General features: G+C 42.5%; 1 protein-coding gene across 2 annotated transcripts; it reads left to right on the forward strand.

Moving 5' to 3' along the window:
• dok1b (docking protein 1b) lies at positions 1 to 20,698 on the forward strand. Of its 2 annotated transcripts, XR_012767341.1 has the most exons (6): positions 1 to 385; positions 10,253 to 10,573; positions 11,239 to 11,332; positions 11,440 to 11,612; positions 12,216 to 15,355; positions 19,886 to 20,698. XR_012767341.1 is itself a non-coding variant. In XM_075450534.1 (5 exons), exons 1-5 carry the CDS (start codon positions 329 to 331, stop codon positions 13,614 to 13,616), a joined length of 2,046 nt encoding a protein of 681 aa, XP_075306649.1. In that variant the 5' UTR covers positions 1 to 328; the 3' UTR covers positions 13,617 to 18,602. The 2 variants fall into 2 exon arrangements, 1 of the variants encoding a protein (XP_075306649.1); XM_075450534.1 differs by lacking the exon at positions 19,886 to 20,698 and having other exon boundaries at positions 12,216 to 18,602.
• The last annotated feature ends 1,734 nt before the right edge of the window (positions 20,699 to 22,432 follow it).

Here is a 22,432-nt window from a genome sequence, read left to right on the forward strand (position 1 = left end):
TGTGGGTCTTTCCACCGGTCCATCCTCACAGGAGGAGAGACAGGACAGATAGGCAACTCTCTGTCAACATTTGAACATTATTTAACTTCGTCGGAGCCACGCCGTATCTGTTTGGACCTTCTAACTTCCAATATGACACTGTTACTTGTGCGCGCGCGTTACGAGAAAAACGTTTTAACGGCCAGGGAGCGGAAGTGAGAAAAAGGGGAAGTTGTTGGGGGTTAAAGGAAACAAAAAAAATAAACCCATAAAAAGGGATTTTCTTCGAGCAAGTTCAAGTTGAATTTGAAACTTTACGGAGGAAGGTAACCATCAGTGTTTTGGGGGCATGGACACCCACGTTAAGGAGGGACAACTTTATGTGCAACACCAAAAGTTTGGGAAGGTAAGTCCCAGAGAAGACTGTTATTTTTTTTTTATATTCGTGTTACGTTGACAAAAATCACACAGTAGAGAAAAAACCTAGTCATCCCAATATTAGTGTTTTGAGTTTGGTTTATCATGCAAATACAGTGGTAAACCCATAATATTTTATAAGATGATAATCCTCGGATGATAGAATACGTATTACACACCAACTCAGTTTAGTATTTACAGCACAGAGTAATAAATACTGCCTCTTAATAAAATATTATTAAGAGGCAGCATAATGTTAGTCTGTAATTAAAAGTGTATGTAGGGGAATGCTTAATAAAAACAAAACAAGTAATGTAAACTTTCTGTTTTTCCCACTCAAAACAAGAATTTGACCATTATGCATCATGGCAAATATATGCAGCTCAAACCAGTGACATTACAAACCAGTTTTTCTGTGCCCACTGGTTTCAAACTCCTCTGTACCTGCAGAGTGAGGAAGTTGTCTGCCTGCTTTACTCATCTGGCCATGTTTTGATGTGGTGATTATGAGTAAAACTACCGTGAGCATGCATATGCGCTGAAAAAAACCCTGCTGCAATGTATAGCACGAAGCAAATTTAGATATTAGTCAATTTTTGAGAATGCGAAAGTGAAGAAGATTAAAGCCATTTCCTTAAGTAACGTAGGACGAGCGTACAAAAAGGATAGGTTGTTATGTCCTTTGTGTGTAAATAATTTTTATACTAAGGTATGGCAGTCATAGTTCTGCTTCGACTTATCTTTCAAACTTTTCACACCTTTGCAGCTACTTTCACAAATCTCTGTCACCTTTGTCTCTCATACTGGCTTACATCTTAAAGCGATAGCACGTATGTGTGTGTGTTTTTGTTCCAGTCCATAGCATCTCACAGCACAACTTGATAAGAACTCGGATACACTTTAGGACTTGTAAGAGGGTCTTTGTTTGGCTGCGTTTCTCTGGTCATATGACATGGACCGACAAAACACTCCGGCCATGTTTCCTGCCTTGAAATCACTACTTCACAATACATATTCATACACCCAAAAATGAATTTTCAATGCCTTTTATGAACAGTTTTCAATAGAAAAATTAACAAAGGAAATGTCCACGTTTTCAAAAAAAATGACATGTTGTCTTTGAAAAGTCAAGCAGTGGACACAGAAGAACCCTGAAGGTGACAGAAAATAAACCCCACAAAAGTCAAAGAGAATAGAACAGGAAGCTGAATTTTGGCTGCTCTGAAAGTATTGAAACTGGTGTGTGGTTTGTTGGGTGAATTATGCAATCGTTCGGCTGTCAGTGGACATACGTTCACACACACAGACTGGCTCCCACGTGCATGGTCGGAAAATGTTACTCAGGAGTTTAGCGTTTCTGTTTCAGGCTTGTTTTGTGACGTATGAAGTTACGGCACCTACTGCAAGCCGCTATCATGTAAACTGTTGACCTGTTCCTACATTTCATACACTTACTGTCTGCAGTTCATGCATTAACACTGTTAAAAACAGTCGTCAGTACAAGGTTTGCATATTTTTTTCCCACACAGCTGCTTTCACAGACTCACAAACACTAACTGAGCTGTTAGCATACTCGTCAGAACGCCCCCTTTAATGAAACAATCCAGCTATTTGGAGGTATTTCACACATAATCTCCTTTTTAAACGTCCCTGCATGACAGGACTAGAATACGCCTGCTGTTTTCCCTGGAGCTTGGCACACACCTCTTTTAAAAAGAATCTGTAGCATGTAAAGCATGATGTACCCATACGTCAGACTCAGCCAATCAGAATCACCTGTGCGATAAAGGATCAAATGCCTGTGGCTGTCGGGCTGCTTTTTGCATGAAACTATTTTTTGTAAGTGTCTGATTATCAACCCCACACATTCAGAGGTTACAATGTTGTGATGTGAAGTTTTTACGTCCGCTGAACTGTCACGTGAATTATTATTTTTTTGGTTGAGGCATCAGTGCAGCAGAGCAAAGTGAGCTGGTGCGAATGTGACCCCAAAACGTACTTCACAGCCCCCTTCATTTGCATATTGAAGCAGAAATACATCACAGAGATGTGACAAAAGGAGACAGAAATAAAGATACTTGTGGGAATGATTAAGTGGAGAACGTGCAATGGGAAAATAATACAGAAATGAATTAAAACAAAACAATTCAAAATACAGTTGAAAATGAAAGCAGGGATATCTGTTTATTTAACATTTTATAAACTAATTATTGCCTATTTGACTCATGCAGTATCTTTGTAGTATCTGCTGTCATATTAATGTGTTTTTTGAGCGATTTATGCATTCTTCTTTCAGTCCTCCGTGATTAGGGCCAAATTTTAGTGGGAAGTCGTGTCTGTATTTGCACAAACACACACACGTTCAGGTTGCTCGTACCTGTAGATTGTTCACATGTACCTCGGAGCTGTCAAAAGCTTTTATTTCATGCTGGCAGCTGTTTGCCAACCACCAGTGACCGCAGACGTGGGAATGGCACTGGGTTTCCTTATTGGCATTAAAGACAGCCTCGGGCAGGAGCTCGCTGCCCCTCGAACAGCAGGAATGTGTGAGATTAGAGGAGAATTACAAAGCCCCGAGGCTGCTAGATTTATACTACGATGATTCATGTTTGAAGTCTGCCTGGTGGATTAATGAGTTTTTATGTCAGATCTTCTCTTCTCTTGTACTTCACGGGCGGTATGTCATATTCCCATAAATGAAGCACACGATCATTCGTAGTACTGAAAAAGTAAGATGACGGTAAGGTGCGTAATTCTCCATATATACTCTCCTGTAGGTGTTTTTGGGAAGAATGGCATGATGCTATTGGATCCGGTGACACGAGCTGAAAGTTGTGACTAAGCTTGCGCTAATAGAAATGACTTCGGTTTTATACCTTCTTCTCAATATTCTTCCCTCCGCTCCTGTTGAATCCTGGCTAGCCATCCTCGAGCATAAATGCAGACAAATATTTGTACAATGCAAAGTGGCAGGTCTTTTGCAGGTCTTAAGATGCTATAAAAATGTTAATTGTTGACGGTATCGTTATTGATTTGGTTTTCTGATGAAATGTAGATAAAGTAATAAAAACTGAGCCATAGTTTATCTTGTGATGAAGTTTGAGTTGGACGATGGCATCAGCTCATCGAGTTGGATTATGGCCGTAACTGGGAGCATTTTCCATAACAGGCCGTTATTTTCAGAACCACTGTTAGTTTCGCTGTAGTATTTTTTTTTTTGTGATCCTTTGGACTAATTTGGCAATAGTTTGACTGCAGAAGGCTTATTATGCTGCATACGCTGAGGAGCACTGAAACGTTTTGAGGTAAAATATGTTTTGCACATCACATATTCTTTATGGCTTTGAAAGTTGTGCTCGGATTAGGATGCAGTTATTAGTATATGGTGTCTGACTGAAGGGAGGGGGAAAAAAAGAGCCCCCCCCCCACCACCATTTTGATCAAACTTTCAAATTATTGTGAGGATTCTCCTTTAAAGATCTCATGTTCTTGTTTTTCATAATATTCTCCATATTCTTAATTGTAGCCTATGGCTTGCCCTGAGTGTTGGTATCGTCTATCACCAAAGCAGACAACCCAAAGCACACATCACCCCGATTATTTCGAATATACTTGGAACACAACACATGCTTTTGCCAACCACTCCTACTTAATTCTACACCGGCTCAGCCTCTCTTCCTCTTATGGTCACGCCGGCGGCTTGAGAACCATTAAAAAAATGACAAAACTACGTATGATGTTAGCCACTAGGTAATGTTTTTTACGGTATGAGTTCCAGTATATTAAACCCTTTTGGGTGTTGTGAAGGCAGAAATGTAACATTGCATTCAAAAGCATCCATGAATTACTGTAGAATCACAGAATCAACAGTAATGACAGTTTTATTTGGTATTTTCAATTATCTGCAATTGATGCTGATAAAGGATGGCACTACATCCACCATACTGCCACATTGTGCTAGTTTACCCTCTAATCTGCTACTGAACCTTCGATAACAGAGCTGAAATGGCCACGATGAAATCTCACCCAAATGCAAATTTTGAACATGAGGAGAAACCTCACGCTGAAACCTTTGAGCCATTAAAGTCTGGGGGTTCATGATTAGAATTCAATAACACATCACCTCAACATCAGAATAAGTCAGACGATACACGTATGTGTTGACTCAGCAGGGACATTATTAAATCAGAAAAGGCAGAACCACTCAAACAGTTGAGAGCGGTACAGAGAGTCTGAGAGCTTCACTTTATTTTGTTCCAGTTTATAAATGCTACCTGGAACCCTTTAGTTTAGCTGTGTTCTACCACCACGAACAAAGAGCTTCACAGTTTGCCTCTCATTCACCCGTTTACACGCACAGGCCCGAGACAGCATTAAATAAAAAAACTCAATTGGCCACAAATATGATAAATGCTGAACTATTTGAGACATTTAAAAAAAAAAAAAAGTCACTGATTCCAGCTTCACGAATACATGTTTTGTTTTGTTTTTTTTCTCTGCTGAAACTCTTTAGCTTTTCGGCCTTTGTTGGGACTACGCGAGAAATGATTGTACGAGTAAACCCCAGGGAGATTAAATAGCATCAAAATGTCTGCTCCTTCTTCCCCGTGCTTGGCACCTGAATCATGTTTAGATTCCAATATCTAGTGTTTACTCTGGATATTGTTCTGCTCTTGTGCTGTCACTTGTTCTACCCAAGTTGACCTACTTATTGACACAAGTATCTCTGTTCAAATATTTGTCTATCCCACAAATAGCCTTTTATCTGACTTGATATGACATAACAAGCACAGTAAGTACAAGACTAACCGTGCACAGTACGTTTTGCACAGAAAAGTTGACATAACTTAAACTGAGATGTGCTAATACAGTCGCTCCGTGGTGAAAGCAGTGGACCACCGCTCTCTCTTTAATTTCACTTCTTTTTTTTATTGTTTGGCCCCATCTAACTTTCTCCTTTTGACTCACAGCAATGGTAACAGACACGCTCTGATGAACAGAAATAGTTTCAAATGTTTTGAAAATACGGACACACAGATAACCACACACACTGCATGTGCTTGTGGCCACAAAAGATGAACAGATCTAGTGTTTCAGCAGTGTATCCATCAGTCTGCACACAAACATGGACACCTACTATGTGGTAATATTATTCTATTAATGACTTTGCATCCCTTATTTATTTTCAGACAAATCCTGGAATATTTAAAAACTGCGGATTCATAAAGCATATTCATGTGTATTCTGTATATGTTGAGCCATTCTGTTGCCTTTCTCGATCATGTCCATAGATGCAACTGCTGTTAAAAATGAACATGGATCCCATTTTGTAGAGGAGGGAAAACACATATTCACTTGTATCTTAATCAGTTCTGCTAGTTCTTTGCGAACAGGCAGGGTATCGGTGAGGAAGTTTCTCTGTCATGATCTATTTTGCATAATTTCCACTGTGGCAGCTGATAACACCCTGCTGCCTTATATGGACCAGATGTGTCACATCCACACAGACACACACACACACACACACACACACACACACACACACACACACACACACACACACACACACACACACACACACACACACACACACAGGCACACGTTAGAACTATGTTGCAACAGGCTTTAAAGTTTCACACCTTGTCAGAGTGCACTAATGATTTGATGTCTGACCTGACTTTTCAGAACCTGTATGTATGTCCATGCATCTGTGAGGAACTCCAGATGGCTCTTACAGCCTTGAGAATAATAACAATACAAAGAGATGACTGGAATTATACAGACACACACACACACACACACACACACACACACACACACACACACACACACACACACACGCGCGCGTACACACACATATTTATATATTCTGAGCCACACCTGGATACAGCATAAGGAAGCAAAGAGAATTATGGGTAATGACAATCCCACACATTTCCTGTCCTCTCTGGCAGTTAGTTTGAAGGGTTGGAGTGTGCACATGCGCATGTGCTGACTTACAAAATCATGAAATTCACAAAGCCGTCTTCCATTAAACGCAGGCAGCTTTGAAGTGACACAGATTGTTAAGCTCAGTCAGGTACGAAACCCAATATCACATATTTTACCTCAAAGGGCCCTTACAGCCTGTATAGCCCCCCCCCCCCCCCCCCAAAAAAAAAAAAACTTAAACAGGAGACTAAAACCTACAGAAGAACAAACAAGGACCCTCTTTGTAGTCCGAATATACACCCAGTGGCTATAGTTGTACCACTCCTATCATGCAAATACTATAATTAGATTGTGATTGTACTGACTTACATGGGATTTATTTTCATGCTGTAAATGATAGTGATGAGCTGACATATTTTTACAGTTTATTCAGTATCAGAACGCTCGGAGCACAGTTGCATGTTGGTTTTATGCTCATAAACATAGTCTCTGAACCCTACCCATCACCGATCATGTGGTCTGTTCATTAAAGTCCTGACTAACATATTACACGATTCAGCATTTAAAAAAAAAATTAAATTAAATTTAATTGATAGGACAGTTTAGAGAGACAGGAAGCAGAAATGGGGGGAACGACATGCAGCAAATGGCCGTCCGGTGCGGGACTCGAACCGGGGCCAGCTGCAGCGAGGACTGTAGCCTCTGTACATGGGGTGCCTGCTGTACCCACTACGCCACGGACCACCCCACGATTCAGCATTTTTTATCTAAACACACAGTGGTGTGGTGGTTAGCACCATCACCTCACAGCTGAGGGTTGCCGATTGGAATCCCAGCTGGGACCTTTCTCTAAATAGACCCTATATGGAGTGAGTGTGCATGGTTGTTTGTTAGCAGGATTTTCCTGGCTGGCTGAAGCATTTTAAAACTGCTGACCTTCCTTTCACAAGCTGACCTCCTTGACTGTCAGGCAGCGTCTTCCACGCTGTGTACGTTTAGGGGAAAACACACACACACACACACACACACACACACACACACACACACACACACACACACACACACACACACACATCTCCACCAGGCGCACTTGGTGGAGACATGTAACTGAGATGAGGCTGCAAAATGCACACACACATTAATTGCGATTCGCTAAATATGTGTTTAGTCATTAACTCGCGCAGCTGTATATCAGCTCTCATATATATCAATGTGATGACTACACTTAGTCTTGACTGATACTGTGCCAACATGTCTATTGTTAGCTCTGGACATCTGGAGTGTTACACACCTGCAGCGTTACTCATTGTTCAGTGTTGTGCTGTTTGTTCTGTCGGAGCCGGAGATCATTGTTTCCTCGGAACAAAATGATAAATGTGTCACCTATTTTTACACTGTTCAGTCATCTCTTGAACCCATTCGAGGGGTCAAGGCACAAAGTAACCTGCACAGAGGCGATAAATTAGAAAAATCTCGAGCCTCAGCCCCTACATTTTTACGCTGTATGCCGGCCGCGGTCCAACTGTCCTCTCAGAGAGAGGCGCCTCTAAAACTGAATCCAAAGCTGAGTAACCAACTTTACTTTTGCCATGATGGGAACGATCACAGCCAGAAGGACAATGCTTCCATTCACAGGGCACAAACTGACAGTGAATGGCCTGATGGGTATGAAAATGCTATGGTTTTTGCTGTCACCAGATCTCAACCTAACCAAACACCTGTTTTGGACCAGCGTTTTAGAGAGTATTCTCCACCACCATCATTAACCATCATCTACACAAACGTATTGCCGTAGGCAATATATAGTCTGAACAAAAAATACCTATTTTGAACAATCCGAAATTCAGCATCATCATCAACGGGTGACAAAACATATGATTGTTAATTGATTTATAGAATGTGGTGGGTTCCCATTTGAGACTGAAGCAGTATTGATGAGAAGCACCTCTTGAAAGCCGTGGTAGGTGGCAGGGGAAATCTAATGTGTCATGTAACACATAAATGTGGAAATATGTTACCAGTCATAGGTTTAGACACAGCTACCCATTCGTTTTAAGATAATGATAAGGGAATTTGTGTACACATGCACATTGTTTTCTTTCCTTGCTAACAGGAAATATGAAAGATAGCAAGATTCACATTTTCTTTGTCTGCTCACCGAGCTTGTCAGCTCACATCCTTCCAGCCTTCCCACCTAGTTCTGTGACTTTCAGTTTTAGTTGAAACTCAGCCATCTCGCATAAAAACGCTTTTCAAAACGGCATGGCCAAAACATTTTACTGGTAGTGTGTATAAACTTTCATCCATGATACACATGAGAAAGTGCTTAGTTATTGAGTTGCTACATCAAAGGTAGACTTTCTCCTTTACTACAGCTACATATCCTTGTAGTCTGTGGAAAGCTGGCTTTGTAGTTTAGTATGTCATGAAGGGGGCTCGTGAAAGGCAGGGTCACTCCACAGCTGGACATTTAGTCTTCCCACAGCCAATACCACGGCAGTATGAGTGGATGTGAGCTTTTAATCGAAACTTTACTGCTGAGTGTCTTTTTGTGTGCAAAACTGAAAAAAAACAAATGAAATAAGATCAGCAAAAAGGACAAAAAGTCATCTTTAAGTTGATCAAATCCACAGGAGCATCCTGCCATCACCAAACCAGAATGAAACGAAATGAGAGTCACATGACGAAGCACATCGCTCAACACTCAAACTCACCTGTAGTTTAAAACTGTATACAGTGGAGTAGAACATGCTGGCCAAAGACCTTACTAAAGCCAAGTCAAAAAAGCTGCTAACATCAGCAAACATCTGGCTGCTGAGTACAACGGGAACGTTTTTAATCAGTTTCTTAATCAGCTTTCAGTCTTTTTTTAAATGACTGTTGTAGTTGAGGTTTGAACTTTTGCACACAGATACATTTTGAGTGGGAGTTATGATGTTAAAACCAAAATTACTTTTTACATCCTAAACAACACAAAAAGAACTTACAGTGTGATGTGTATCTAATTTGAACTTCTCAAGTAGTAAAAACTAAACCAGTACCTGCTTTGATTCTGAGGGAGAATGTCTTTTCTCTCAATGAGTACTTAATGACTGACTGAGTGTAGGGGAAACAATGGTGTGTGCAGCAGCTCTGAGTCAAACTGCATTAGATTTATCACCACATCCCACCTACATTAAGCCTCAGCCAGAAAAATAAGTACCCGGAAATATCGCTTTGACTCTGATTCATTCAGACGTTAAAATGCTAAAATTCACCTCTGTTTTCTTTGTCGGTTTGCAATTATTTGTGGTCAGATGTGGACTTTTGCTTTCTCAAGCTGCATGCAAACAGTTTTTTCTCTCTCTTCAGATGTTAACAGGAAAGATGAGTGTTGCAAGACACAAAGAATCACATTTTCTGTGTCGGCCTCTTCTGCTCACATCCTTCCAGCTTTCCCACCCTGTTCAGTTTTACTTTAAAGTCTTGCACGATGTGCTGGTTTCCCAATCTCTAGATGGAACAAAATGTGCTCCGCTTGGACTTGGGCCGTAAATGATACAAACAGAGAATAAATGATGAAAATGACTGAGGAAAAGTTCACCGGGAAAACAGGAAGAAAACTACACATTTTCTTCTTGAGACTTGAGCAACAATTTTATTCCTTTGGAGTCATGTTTCTGTCCACTTCATAAAATTTAAGTACAATAATAAAATTCCTTTTAAATCCACTTTGGCCTCTCCACCTACCCATGAGAGAAATGTGTAGAGTGGGTTCATTATGAATATATTTTTCAGTCAATAAGAACAACGATAAAAGATGCTAAAACGCTGTAGAGAAGAAGTCTTCCATGGATCCTTCATCCTTTAACCTACTAATTTGACAAATTGACCTGAGCACGCTTTTTTTCCTGAGTAACTTGGTCTTCTTTTTTTCACCCTTCAGAAATGGAAGAAGAACTGGTTTGTCCTCTACCCTGCCAGCCAAAATGGCATCGCCCGCCTGGAGTTTTACGACTCGCCTTCCGGCAGCAGTGGGTCCGGCGGAGGCTCGGGAGGCGGTACCAACGAGAAAACCAGGAAGCTGGACAAGAAGATCATCCGCTTGTCGGAGTGCATCTCCATTCTGCCCGCTCTGACAGAGAGCTGTCCCAAAGAAAACATGGCAGCGTTTTGTGTGGAAACAAATGATAAGACGCACGTGTTTGCAGCAGAAAAGAACACAGCCAAGGAGTGGATGGACACCATGTGTGACATTGCGTTTCAGGTATCTTTACATCTCTCATTGTTTTTGTCAAAAAGCAGGATGACCAGTACGCTTACTGTGTTTGCTTTAGGAAATAGAGTTTGCAGTGACTTAGTGGGTGGAAGTGTTTTTAAGACTTCCTTTGTGTCTGTTTTTAAGACGCTTGTCTTTTGTTCCGTTTATAATGTGGTTGTTTTTTTCCTTTTTAATCCATCGTGTCTCCGCTCTCTTGTCTTTAAGACTAAAAGTGGCCAAAAATATTCGAACAAAGGAAAAAAAAAAAGAAGAAACATCTCCAGTTTGGTGGTTTCAGATTGAGTTCCAACAATGATGGAGCCTAACTATTTTTTCTTTTTTGCGTGTCTAAATACAAAAATCTTCCCACATGCCCCTGGGGTGCAGAGTGCTTACACACACATACACCATGATGATCATGCTTTCAGAGAGGAAGCCAGAGGGAGTTTCCAGGAGGAAGACCTCATACGCTTCGTTCTCTGTTGCACAGTCAGCCTCAAACTCTTTGCCCACTTGATCCCTCAGTGGCATTTGCCACGCTTGTTCATGCACAGTTCACAGTATTACAGATACAATAAATAGCTACGTCATGGAAACTGTGCACAACATACTATAATAATCTTAATACGATTTCCCAGCTGTTTGACTGTCTGTGACTGTGTGATCAACAGGGGGGGTGCGGCAGCAGTAGTGTTGCAGGACCTGACGGGGAACCCCAGGACCTACAGATGTCTGAGAACCTCATCTACTACTCCAGGGAGGAGGGTAAGGACATTAAGCAGTGTATTCTCACAGCTTTGGGCTCTGCATGGGGGACTATTGTAGCTCAGTGAAAGGAAATGAAATCAACAGTCACCTCTCTTTCTTTACAGTGAACGAGTTCTGGGTAACCATTCAGCGTACCGAAGCATCAGAACGTTGCGGGCTTGTGGGCAACTACTGGCTGAAAGCCGAAAGCGATGTCTTGATCTTGAAGGAGCCGAAGACAAAGAGGAAAGTTCTGGTGTGGCCCTACAAGCTGCTGAGAAGATACGGGAGGGACCGGGTGGGTGCCTTACACAAAAAAAAAAACCCAACAAGGACTCAAAACTAGTGGATCTCTGATGCAACAAACAGGAGCACGAAAAGGAAGTTTGCTTTATTAAATTTAGGCTACATGACTGATCGCACATAGGTATAAATAGCATCAGCTTGTCTACATAAGGTCAGAGTATATTTAGCTTTAGTCTGTGGTTGTTTTTGTAACACTGTGATGCTTCGGTGCTGTAGCGTTAAGACCTGAAACTGACAGATGACCTTTAAAGGCTGTGATTGGTTTGTCTGCACACAAAGTTTGTGCATGCATATGTCAAGACCGATATTAACCTAAATCATATGCACACATGTGAAAGAAAAGGGCTGATATCTGAGGTATTTGTGAGAGAAAATGTTGAAAATAGTAATGTAATAAACAAAAAAACTGAAAAGTTTCAGTGTAAAAAGGAAGCAGGGGTTATTTTGAAGCCAAGAGAGTGAGTTTTGGATAAGGTGTACTTTAATGACCTCAGGCCTTTTTTTTTTTAACGTTACCTTCATGTTCTCACTCTGAACTGAGGCTCTGAGATGAATTGCACTCAAACATTGTTCTCACCTTTTTCCCTTTCTCTAGGTGATGTTTTCATTTGAAGCTGGCCGTCGGTGCGACTCAGGACCCGGGAACTTCACCTTTGACACCAAAAAAGGCAATGAGATCTTCACGCTGGTGGACCAGGCCATTCAGTCGCAGAAGGCCCTGGCAGAGGAGCGCCACCTCAGCTGCCCCATAAACTTTGACCCAGATTGCCCCGCGTCGCTGCAGCACATACGCAACGCTGTTCCCGGCGGCGTGACAGCGGGAAGTGGTGACAGCAGCAGCTGTAGCAGTCGGGAAGCTGACGGCGATTCAGGTGGCAGCAAACCAGGCTCGGCCGACGGTGTGCTAGGAAAAAGAGAGGGAGGAGATGGAGGAGGAGCAGGAGGAAGGGGGCAAGGAGGTGGAGCAGGACCGAAAGGGAGGAGTTTACCAGAGCCTCCAGGGATGTTGGGGGGTTTGGGAGGAGGAGGGACATCTCCACGGCCTCCTAGAGGACAGGCAGGGAAAGGTGCGACCTCGTCTGACGAACAAGCCAGTCTTTATTCTGAGCCGGCAGATTCAGTCCGCCTGCTGCTGCAGAGCTCCGACTGCCTCTATTCTGACCCAGTGGACAGTATCAAAGGTCAGAACCAAACCAGCAACCCGTGCTCGCCCCCAGTACCCACTCCACGCCTCCGACCCGTAGGGGACGATTCCTCTGGAGGTGGTGGCCAAGGGGACCATCACCATGTAGGCAGCAACCACAGGAAGCCACCCGACCTGTACTCACACGTGTACGACAAGATCAGCCTGGAGCTGAACCAGAAAACAAGTGCTCTGAATCTGAATGGGGCTGTGGGAAGAGGGGCTGGAGGAAGAGGGATAAACAGTAACAAGAGGCCCCCAGGAGGTCAAGCAGAAGGGGCTTCATCGCCTCCTGCCCCTTCTCTGGAGCACATATACGATGAACCAGAGGGATGTGCCAAAGGAAGCAGCAGCACACTCGCAAGTTTGGGGATAAGTATTTATGACGAGGCCCGCTTAGAGCCTCACAGTCAGAGGAGACAGGGAGAGGCGGCGACACCATCCAGCCCAGAGGGGACTTACAGCATCCCCTCACAGGGCAAATCCACCGAGCCCCAAAGACACACTCCTCCGCATCGTGGCACGCCACAGCCTCCCACGCCAAGGTGGCCTAAACCAGTTACAGCTCCCAAACCGGGCAAGGCTCCTTTTACTCGGAAGGAGCCCGTGCCACTGCCCCCTGGAAAACACGGAGGTCTTGGCAGTAATGTGAACAACAACAACAACATGTGGAGCACGGGGGGAGGGGGGAGGGAGCTGTACAGCAAAGTGTCAAAACAGAAGCCTCCGCCAGCTAATTTGTGGTACAACCAAAACCACCAGGCGCCATTAAGATCACCTGATATAATTTATGACAACTTGGGAGATATTTAACTTTGTCCTTGTTCCACGTGGACTAAATATAAGCTTTTATCCCCTTTCCAGAAAATGGAAGCTTAAGAGAAAAGACGAGGCTGAAAAACAAGCTGGTTGGGATGCAGTTTGGGCGTTCAGAAAGGACCAACTCTCAGCTCTCTCTCATTTCACATCCATCCCATCTGTGGACTGCAATAATTATTTGAGACAGTCCATTCATTCTGAGTGGATTAGCTCACAACTAGGAGAAAACCACATTATGGATGCTTTATGAAACATGGAGTACAACTATTGTTGGGCCACCCTGCGTGTGTGTTTGGAAGAGAGTGTGTTTGCATGGTCAAACCCATAATTGAAGTACCCAGCCATAGTGTGGTTGGAGCCAGCCACTTCACTTGAACAAACACTCCCACAGAAACCGTATGGATTCGCCAAAACGATCTCAGCCTACAGGCCTCGCTTTAACAAGCTGAGAAAGTGGCTTGGCTCTTCTTTTCTACAAAAGTCCGGTGTGCTTGGGAAGTAACTGGCAGACATGTTTTTTGTGCTGCTGCTTCTCGGTTTTACTGAAATGTGAGACAACGTGACAGCCAGGAGTCATTGTTGGACAGGACTGGAATATCTCTGAGACGAGGACCTCAACGAAAGGAACTGATCTTTTTCCATTTGTGTTTTCTGGACTGATCTCTTGTCTTAAATCCCACCGAAACGGGGAGAGATATTTTGGGCCCAGGGCACACTAAAATAAGACAAGGTTGCACTTGAGGAGCCACGAGAAAAAACCCAAAAAACTGTTTTGGTAGACGCAAGAAAGGTGGGATTTGGGTTTTGGAAACAGACATGTATGGTTCAAAACTCTCTGCACAAGATATATATGTATATATATATATATACATATATATGTATATATATATTTTTAATCCTTTTTTTCCCTGTTTTAATGTGTAGATGAACTAAATATGAAACTAATCATTCCCCAGCAATGTGTCTGTGTGCGTGTTTGTGTCAGAAAACAGCTGTGCTGTCTGTAAATATAACTAATAATAAAACTGGCTCGAAAAACTTTTACAATTCTCTCCACAGTGAATCTTTAAACAAACAGAACTCCAATAATCGCTACACTACCACCTCCCCCCACAGTGTGTTTGTAAGGGAGCCAATCAGAATCTGCCATTGCTGTTTAAAAGGTTTTTCTGTTCTGGACCAAACGGGACAGTAAAGCAGTCTGACCTCATCCTCCACTTTTCTCCCTCTGCCACGCTCTGTTTTTGTTGTTTCAGTTGGTTTCCAACCACTTAATCACACCAGTTAAAGCTGAGTCTCAAAAAGAAAAAAAAAAAGAAAAGCAACCCCCAAACAAAGACCTTCTTTCTTACGTTTCTTTCTTCCTTCCTCTCTCCATCTCCGCATTAATTGTGTTGCTCGGTTGCTCTGGTGACAGATAATGGCGGCTGGTTTGTGTCGGACACGCCGTGCATTTTAACTGCCGAGAGATACCGTAAGAGGACGGCAGGAACACGAGATGGAAACAGAGGAGAAAGACGAAGAGAAAGAAGGGAAAAACAGCTAATTGACATTCTGAAAAATGCTGGAGAGAAGAACGGAACATGTGGGTGTTTGTCCTCGGCTGAGGATGACGAAAGAGAGAGAGAGAGAGAGAGAAAAGGGATTCAAAGACGCAGAGAAGAGGCGAAAAAGATGCTGACATGATGAATGCTGGCTGGATGAACCTGTCTGTCTGCTTGGCTCGCAAACAGGTACAGACTGTTCCTTTTACTGCTGCTGCTTTTTATCCCTTCATCCCTCTTTTTCGGCCCCCCCACCTGCTGCCACAATACCTTTCAGCACAGGAAAAGTAACTGGATTACACATCTCCTTCTTTTAAATGGAGTGAGGGAAGAAAAGCAGAAAGTAACGTCTGCCTTTCTCATTAAACCCCGTTTGAACTCGTTGGGGAAAGGGCAAACGCGGCGCTTTCTTCGTGCAGTCAACGTGTTTGATGAGCTTCAAAACATGCATGTGTGGAGAAGACTTCGACCAAATTCTGCTCATAAAGTGATGGTAAAAACCTAAACGACAAACACTTTAGAGTGCTGCTGCTGTTACATTTGCAGCTTTATCTCAACCGGCTTCTAAACTTTTTTTTGTTATTTTGCGGCACACAAAAGTTCTCCAGACTTTCTGAGGCTGTTTCAACGTTTTTTTTCTTTGCACACTGGTTGCTTTTTTTCAGTCTTTGCACCCAAACATTTTCAGAGGAATGTGTTAAGCCACTTTACACTGACCTGTGAACCACTCAAGCAAAGGAAAGGGCGCCCAAGTCAAGGGATGAAGCAGTGATGTGTCGGTACATTACAGGCATGAAAAAAGCTTCCTGGACTTTAACCCCGGTGATCTTCACAGTCAGAAGCTGGATTTTCATCTGACAGTGAAGGGAATTTGAAGTTAACTTTTGAAATGTCTTCTTGTTTTCATTAACTGAATTGGAGAGAGTGAACCCGATATAACCAGAGGAGCATAAGCTAACCTGAGGCAAAGCTTTTAGGAAGAAGAAACAAATGTTAGGGACCTTGGCCGTATAGGAAAGGAAATGCAGAAAGGTTCTCAGGATTTTTTTTTTTTTTTTAAACCATTGTGTTTATTCTCTCATGTCCACAAGAAGCGTCTACACTTATTGTTTAAAGCAAAAACGGGTGATCGTTCATGGGCTCCGTCATGTGAGTAGTGTGTTTGACGCAAACTGTACATTCTCCTCTTGCCGCGTGCGTTACACTTTTTGGAAAAAAACTCATCAAGCGAGAGCTGAGGATGGAGTTTTTCGTTCTTTCTCTTTTTCTTTTCATTTTTCTAAATTTCACAAGTTCCATCCAGTTTCGCTAATGCGCAACTTCAAAATGAGACAAAAAAAAAACAAAAAAAAAAAACGATGGAAACAGCTGTATGAATAAAACTCAAAAGCAAGCACATGACATCAGGCTTTCCCCTCGCTAAGGTGTGATGAGAAGTGAGAAAATAGTTCAGGTTTCTCTCGTCATAACATGCTTATATTTAATAAACTAGTTATAAAGTGCTTCTCTTTTACACACAGTCCTGTAGCTTTCTGGAGTCAGCTGCCTGGCCGCGTCACACCGATGACGCAAGACCTGATAAAACCTTAAGGCCTCTGGCAGCGTCCTCGGATTTAACATACACGAGTGATACGGATGCGTACATGAACATCTGCACGGGTTCCAGTGAAGCTGTTGTGCATCAGTGGGTTTGGGATTTCACCAGAATCACATTCTGGCACAACATATCGACCGTATAGAGCATTATCGTTTAAAGCTGATAGTGATTCAACTCTTGCTCCTTTGCGATTACTTTCAACTGTGCATTCTGTCACCACCTCTTCTTCCTTTTTTTTTTTTCACACATTAGCATAGCGGCTTGACTGACTACACGAGTGTTTATTACTTACCCTGCATGTGTGGGACTTCGACTTTGCATGCATTTCATGCTGAAAGCCCACTGTATCTGACCTTTCAGTTGAGTTTCAGATCAACTTTTAGTAGGTTTGCTCAGTTTTTGGAGATAAATCAACAGGTGGCCGAAAACAAAAAGCAGGGAATATGAGGTAGAAAAGCTGAGAGGTCTTCTCGATTGTGAAATGTTCGCATAGATGGACTATTTTTACTATAACAACACACGGTGCATGTATGTGGGCGTTTGTGAGACATTTCTGGCAACACACATCGCTTTCTGGCCAGACAGTTTTATCTGCAGCTTTGAGGTCACTGCGTGTCTACGCACGCATACATACACTTACAGACACACGCACACGATGTTCAGCTATTATCACGTCATTCACAGTCTTCCTATCTCTGACCTTGACGTTGTGCAGCTGTTGACAGTTGCTTCGCAGGATATCTTTTCAAGCCAATGCACACGAATGATCCAGCCTTGCTGCAGGTCTTTCACAGCAGCTCACCCCCCCCCGTGATTACAATTTTCTCCCTTTGTCTCTCACTCTATTGTGACGCTGATGCTGCCATCACCATGTTCGACTGTAGCCTGGGAGGTTTTATTCAGGACCTGATGCTCGGTGTCTCGTTTCCTCCACACAGCATGTTGAGAAATGAGGTCCAAGAGTTTCTTCTTTATTCCATCACAGGATTTTGCCTCGAGCAGTGACGTTCTGCGCTGAGTCTCTTTCAACAACTCTCTCCCATCTCCATTACAGGAACTAGGGATTGCAGTTGAAAAGTGTCTTTTTCTGCAAATCTTTCCATGTCTGTTATGGAAAATGTCACACGGCCATGGAAGAAAGAGAAGGAGAATTCAACCATACAAGGGAGCAAAGAGAGCTTGATTATGGAATGGCAGATTTTCTCTAAAAAGGCTTTTTCTCCGTACTTAAACTCGTGCATTCTTGCCATGTTGTTCTCTCGCAGAAAAACAAAAGAAACACCAAATTTATCACTTCACTAAGGTTGGATTAAAGGCTGCTGGTCACCAAGGTGAAATAGTGCTCGTATCGAGTTATAAAGTTATAAACCAGCCAGAAAGACTATTTAACTGTTTGCAATGTGTGACAAAGAGACTCGCTTTGGCTTGGCAGACAGATGTGGGAAGCCTTTTAATGTTTCACACTTCTTTCGTTTAAGCATGGCGAAGGCTCCTGTGCTTTTGGACACCTTGGGAGTCGCTTTCCACCGATCTGTGACAGGATTATTAGGTTGCACTAGTTCTGAGTTGTGAGCTTTAACAGTTTGAATAATTTATTTTAGTCTTATTTTTAGAAAATCAACAAACCCAACATATCTGAATGCTCCTTTTAATCTCAAGTAAATGCCACAACTGTCATCTGCACCCCTTAATGTCAAACTAACTTTAGCTGAAGCTCATCTGCATTTCCTCATTTCGTTTCTGCACGTTGCAAAAAGTGAACCCTTTCTTTTCTGCCCTCAAACACACCTGAAGCGGTCCGGTTTCCTTTGGTTTGACTCTACAGATATCCATACTTCATTTTTAATTACTTTAAAAATAAAAGTCATGCGCTTGCCAAGTGGACTACTATGCGCTAAAAGGCATGTTTTCAGGCTGTTCCGTTGACTTTGTGACCAAACTGAAACAAAAACTGCAAAATATGCATCATTTCTGAGAAGCTGCCACTGACCAAACTGACCTCAAAATATTTCAAAACTTTCATTTTTTTTAGGCCAAATTTAGGGACTGGAGCGGGTTCTTTGGGCGACTTTTGCAAAAGACTTTATCTTGGAGATTTTCTACACTAGAAAATCAAATTGCACAGTTTTTCATAGGCTTTTTCTGGCTCACATGTGAGATGAGCTCTTTCAGATTTCTTCCACATAAATCTAGCGCAGGTCCTGCTGGGTCTTGACTTCACCTCCTCACTTCCCTCTCGCAAAAGAGGAACTTCCTCTTTCAGTTTTTGCTCAGCTCTGCTGGTTACAGAGATGATTATTCTCTGCCCGGGTATGAATTGTGTGTCCCTGCCCTGTTTCTCTATGTGTATGGTGTTAAGAGTCCTGTGGCCAGTAAGGACAATTACAGGAAAGAGACAGTTCATTTCAGTTTGTGAGACACACGGAGTCTGAAACTGCAGATTGGGCTGCAGATTGCTGCGAAAAAGGGAAATGGAACATTGACAATAAAGCAGGAAGTTACAGCACTAATATTATCCCCACATATATAGATGAGACACAAAACCGCACTTTTTAGACGGTTGGACCACAGAGAAGCTTTTTATGGACCAAAATGGAAAAAGAAAAAAGCAAAACGGGTTGATTTTAGCACGGAGGATTTTTAAGAAAAAGTCAACAGACTTGAGGAGACAAAAGAGTGCAGTGAAAGGCCACGTCTCCATCCTCAGGAAGCAATGAATCAAACCTTAAAAGTCGGAGGCAAACTGTACAGCTGCGAGTGATCACTGCGGCACACAGCAGTGCTACACTGTCCAAATGCCTCATTCTTCTTGCCTCATTTCTTTTGATAAAAACCATCACAGAGCTGACTGTGCAGCATTGCCTCACAGGACTTTGCCTCGGCTTGAGGTGTAGTTCGCCTCACGGTTTCGCCCCACGAATGACCGCCAGAAATCTTTGAGAGAAGACAGACTCTTAACTTTTAAGGTTTTCTAATTACTGTTGAACTTTGGGTTTCTTTTAGTCATGTTGTTGGACGGTTTACTTTTGAAGAACAATTCCTGCCAAGATTACTTTGTTAAAAACTTTAAGTGACATTTCCGAACATTTTTAACTCCCAAGAATTATTTTCTCGTGTCACAGTCACCAAGGTAGACTGTCCTGAGAAGACCAGATGGAAGAGGCGTTGGAGAGGAAGAGGGATAGACGCAAGGAGCTTGCAGGTGAATGCCAAAGCAGAGGAACGGAAGACCTGTTAATACCCCAGCGAGGCCGGCTGATGAGGATTTGCCAGCCAGTTGCTCTGCAGGGCCCCTCAAGCTGCTGAACATTAGGGTCCTGCACAACAAGAGAGCCATCCAAAACAACAGCAATGCTGCGGAGGAGCCATCAAGATGGCTGTGGATCAAAATGGGATTGTGGACCACACAAGCTCCTTGATATAAGCCAGGGACTAATCACCCTCAGATGGGCTGCCTTGGCGAGGGTGTATGATGCTGAAACACTAGATGACAACTGGTCACTGAGTTGTGTTTAGGCTGAACCATAAAGTACGTGTTAAAATGTTGTACAGAGAAACAAGATTTCATTGTGAAGCATCTAAGCTCTATATGTGTGATCTCATTTTGACCATAAACATTCTGAAATCTAAAAATGTCTTCTTTCCCAGCTGTTGTGTTTGCATTACCTTTTGGTTCTTAAGTTTCGCACCATACAACACACTGGCAGCACATTTTCCACTTACATCACTGCACTACTGACAACTGATTGCCACTCCTCACATTTAGTCTTTTGTTGCATATTCAGTTTAGTTTTTGGATTACTTTAATAAATGAAATACTTATTTTGTAAACCTTTTAAAGCGTGTGCTTCCTACTTTTTGATGCGGCCTTTGAGCCAGGTCGTGTCAGGGTCTCTATTTGTCGTGTATTTGAAAGCTGAGGTTTCGGAGTGTATCGTCAATGACAAAACTGTAAATGAATGAGGTCTGAGCCACATCTGTATCACGTTTTCCAAATTATTACTGAATATATAAGATGTTCCTATGATACTGCATTCTCCCACGGAGTTGTCGCATACTGTGAAAAGTCTGTTCAAGAGTGTTCCACTTGTTTTAGCATATGGACTGTTTAACATTCCCCTTTAATCATTAACAAAAAGCTCTGTGGCTCTTTTAAAAAAAATTTTTTTTGTTAATTTTGTGGCCACAATGATGGCAAATCAGTCACTGGATTTGTGACATATTCATGTACTTTTTTCCATCGTGCAGAGCAGCTTGTGAAGCACTCGTTTAATGACACTAGCGTTCTGGAGGCAAAACCAGTGGGCGGCAAAAGGTTAAAGGTGGTTAGATTGCCCTCTTTTTTTTCCAAAGGCTTCTTTATCTTAAGAAATGTTATCACGATAAACCTCCCACCAAGTGTTTCTTTTATTGAACCAAATTTAATAAATTGAACAGCTCACTGGAACAAATCAGACAGAATATTTATCATGAATCCATAAAGCATAACGGCTCAAACATCACCTAAGTGGTAGAACATTTACAGCGTGAACAAACGACATCAATCCATGTCAATTCCATTTGTCGCTAAGGCCAAATATCAGACTGAGACTGCCAACCAAACACAATGCGAAGGCTGAACAGGAACTTGAGTGAGTCAACACCGAGATAAGGATGTTTGAGCGGTGGAGTCATAAAGAACAACAACCAAAAAACAAACCAAACAGAACTTTTTTTTCAGAGGACAACTGCTCTGAGTAAAAAAAAAAACCTGCTTACACCTGAAAAAGCTCCCGTGCACTCAAATATAAAGGAGTGAATCTGAAAACCCACACAGTCCCACTTTAAAGCATCCTATTCATCTTTAACAGTTGTGACATTTAATGTGGAGCGTGTCTGATAGAGTTTAGGTCAAACAGAGGAACTCCAGTTTTACCCCTTTGACCTTTTTGAGGACAGAGAGGCTGCTGTTGTTCTGTCTGAACAAATTGATGAAATGCACACACGTTGACTCAACTTCTCAGTGCTTTAGGGGATTAATAAGGAACTATAGCCAAGAGAGAGGAGTGAAAGGACAGTGAAGTGGGCAAAATGGGAGCGAATGGGAATGCTTTTCAGAGACAAAAGCATCGTTGTGGTTTTAATTTGAGAATGCGGAAGTCCTGTGACATCACAACGTCATGAAGTCATTTGTCGTTGGGTTGTCCCTCATGTTAAAAGGTTCAATCAGGGGGCGGAATGGCGGGAACCTCATTAAGTCTGTGTGTGACAAGGAATAAATTAAAAACAGTGACGGTGAACATAGCGAACTGACCAATATCTGCGTACAAACGGGAATCGTGTAAATGTAATACAGCGATGCCCCCGGCGAACTCAAACCACCCCCTCGACCTCTCGAAATTTGTCTCCATTGCAAAGTTGTTGAACTAAACTCATATTCGCAATTTCACAGAACACACTGGAGATTTTTATCAGCCTCTCTCATCTATGTCCTTCTTCCATCCATCCATCCATCCCCCTCCTCATGCCGCCTTTCAACCCACAGAGCGGGCTCCCGTTGTGGGGGTGAAGGAGAGCAGAGAGGCCCCTCTGTGTGCTGCTTTATTCTCTGTCTCATTAAAACAGTGAAGCTGTGTTCAGACCGGGGCTTAAGGGCAAAATGAGAAGGAATGTGCATATGTGTGTCTAAG

This window comes from Odontesthes bonariensis, chromosome 19 (assembly GCF_027942865.1).
Source record: "Odontesthes bonariensis isolate fOdoBon6 chromosome 19, fOdoBon6.hap1, whole genome shotgun sequence".
Lineage (NCBI taxonomy): Eukaryota > Metazoa > Chordata > Actinopteri > Atheriniformes > Atherinopsidae > Odontesthes > Odontesthes bonariensis.

Coding starts and splice junctions, on each gene's coding strand:
- dok1b (XM_075450534.1), top strand. CDS start 329: ATGGACACCCACGTTAAGGAGGGACAACTTTATGTGCAACACCAAAAG. Junction 386..10,252: donor AACACCAAAAGTTTGGGAAG/GTAAGTCCCAGA, acceptor TTCACCCTTCAG/AAATGGAAGAAGAACTGGTT. Junction 11,333..11,439: donor CTACTACTCCAGGGAGGAGG/GTAAGGACATTA, acceptor CTTTCTTTACAG/TGAACGAGTTCTGGGTAACC.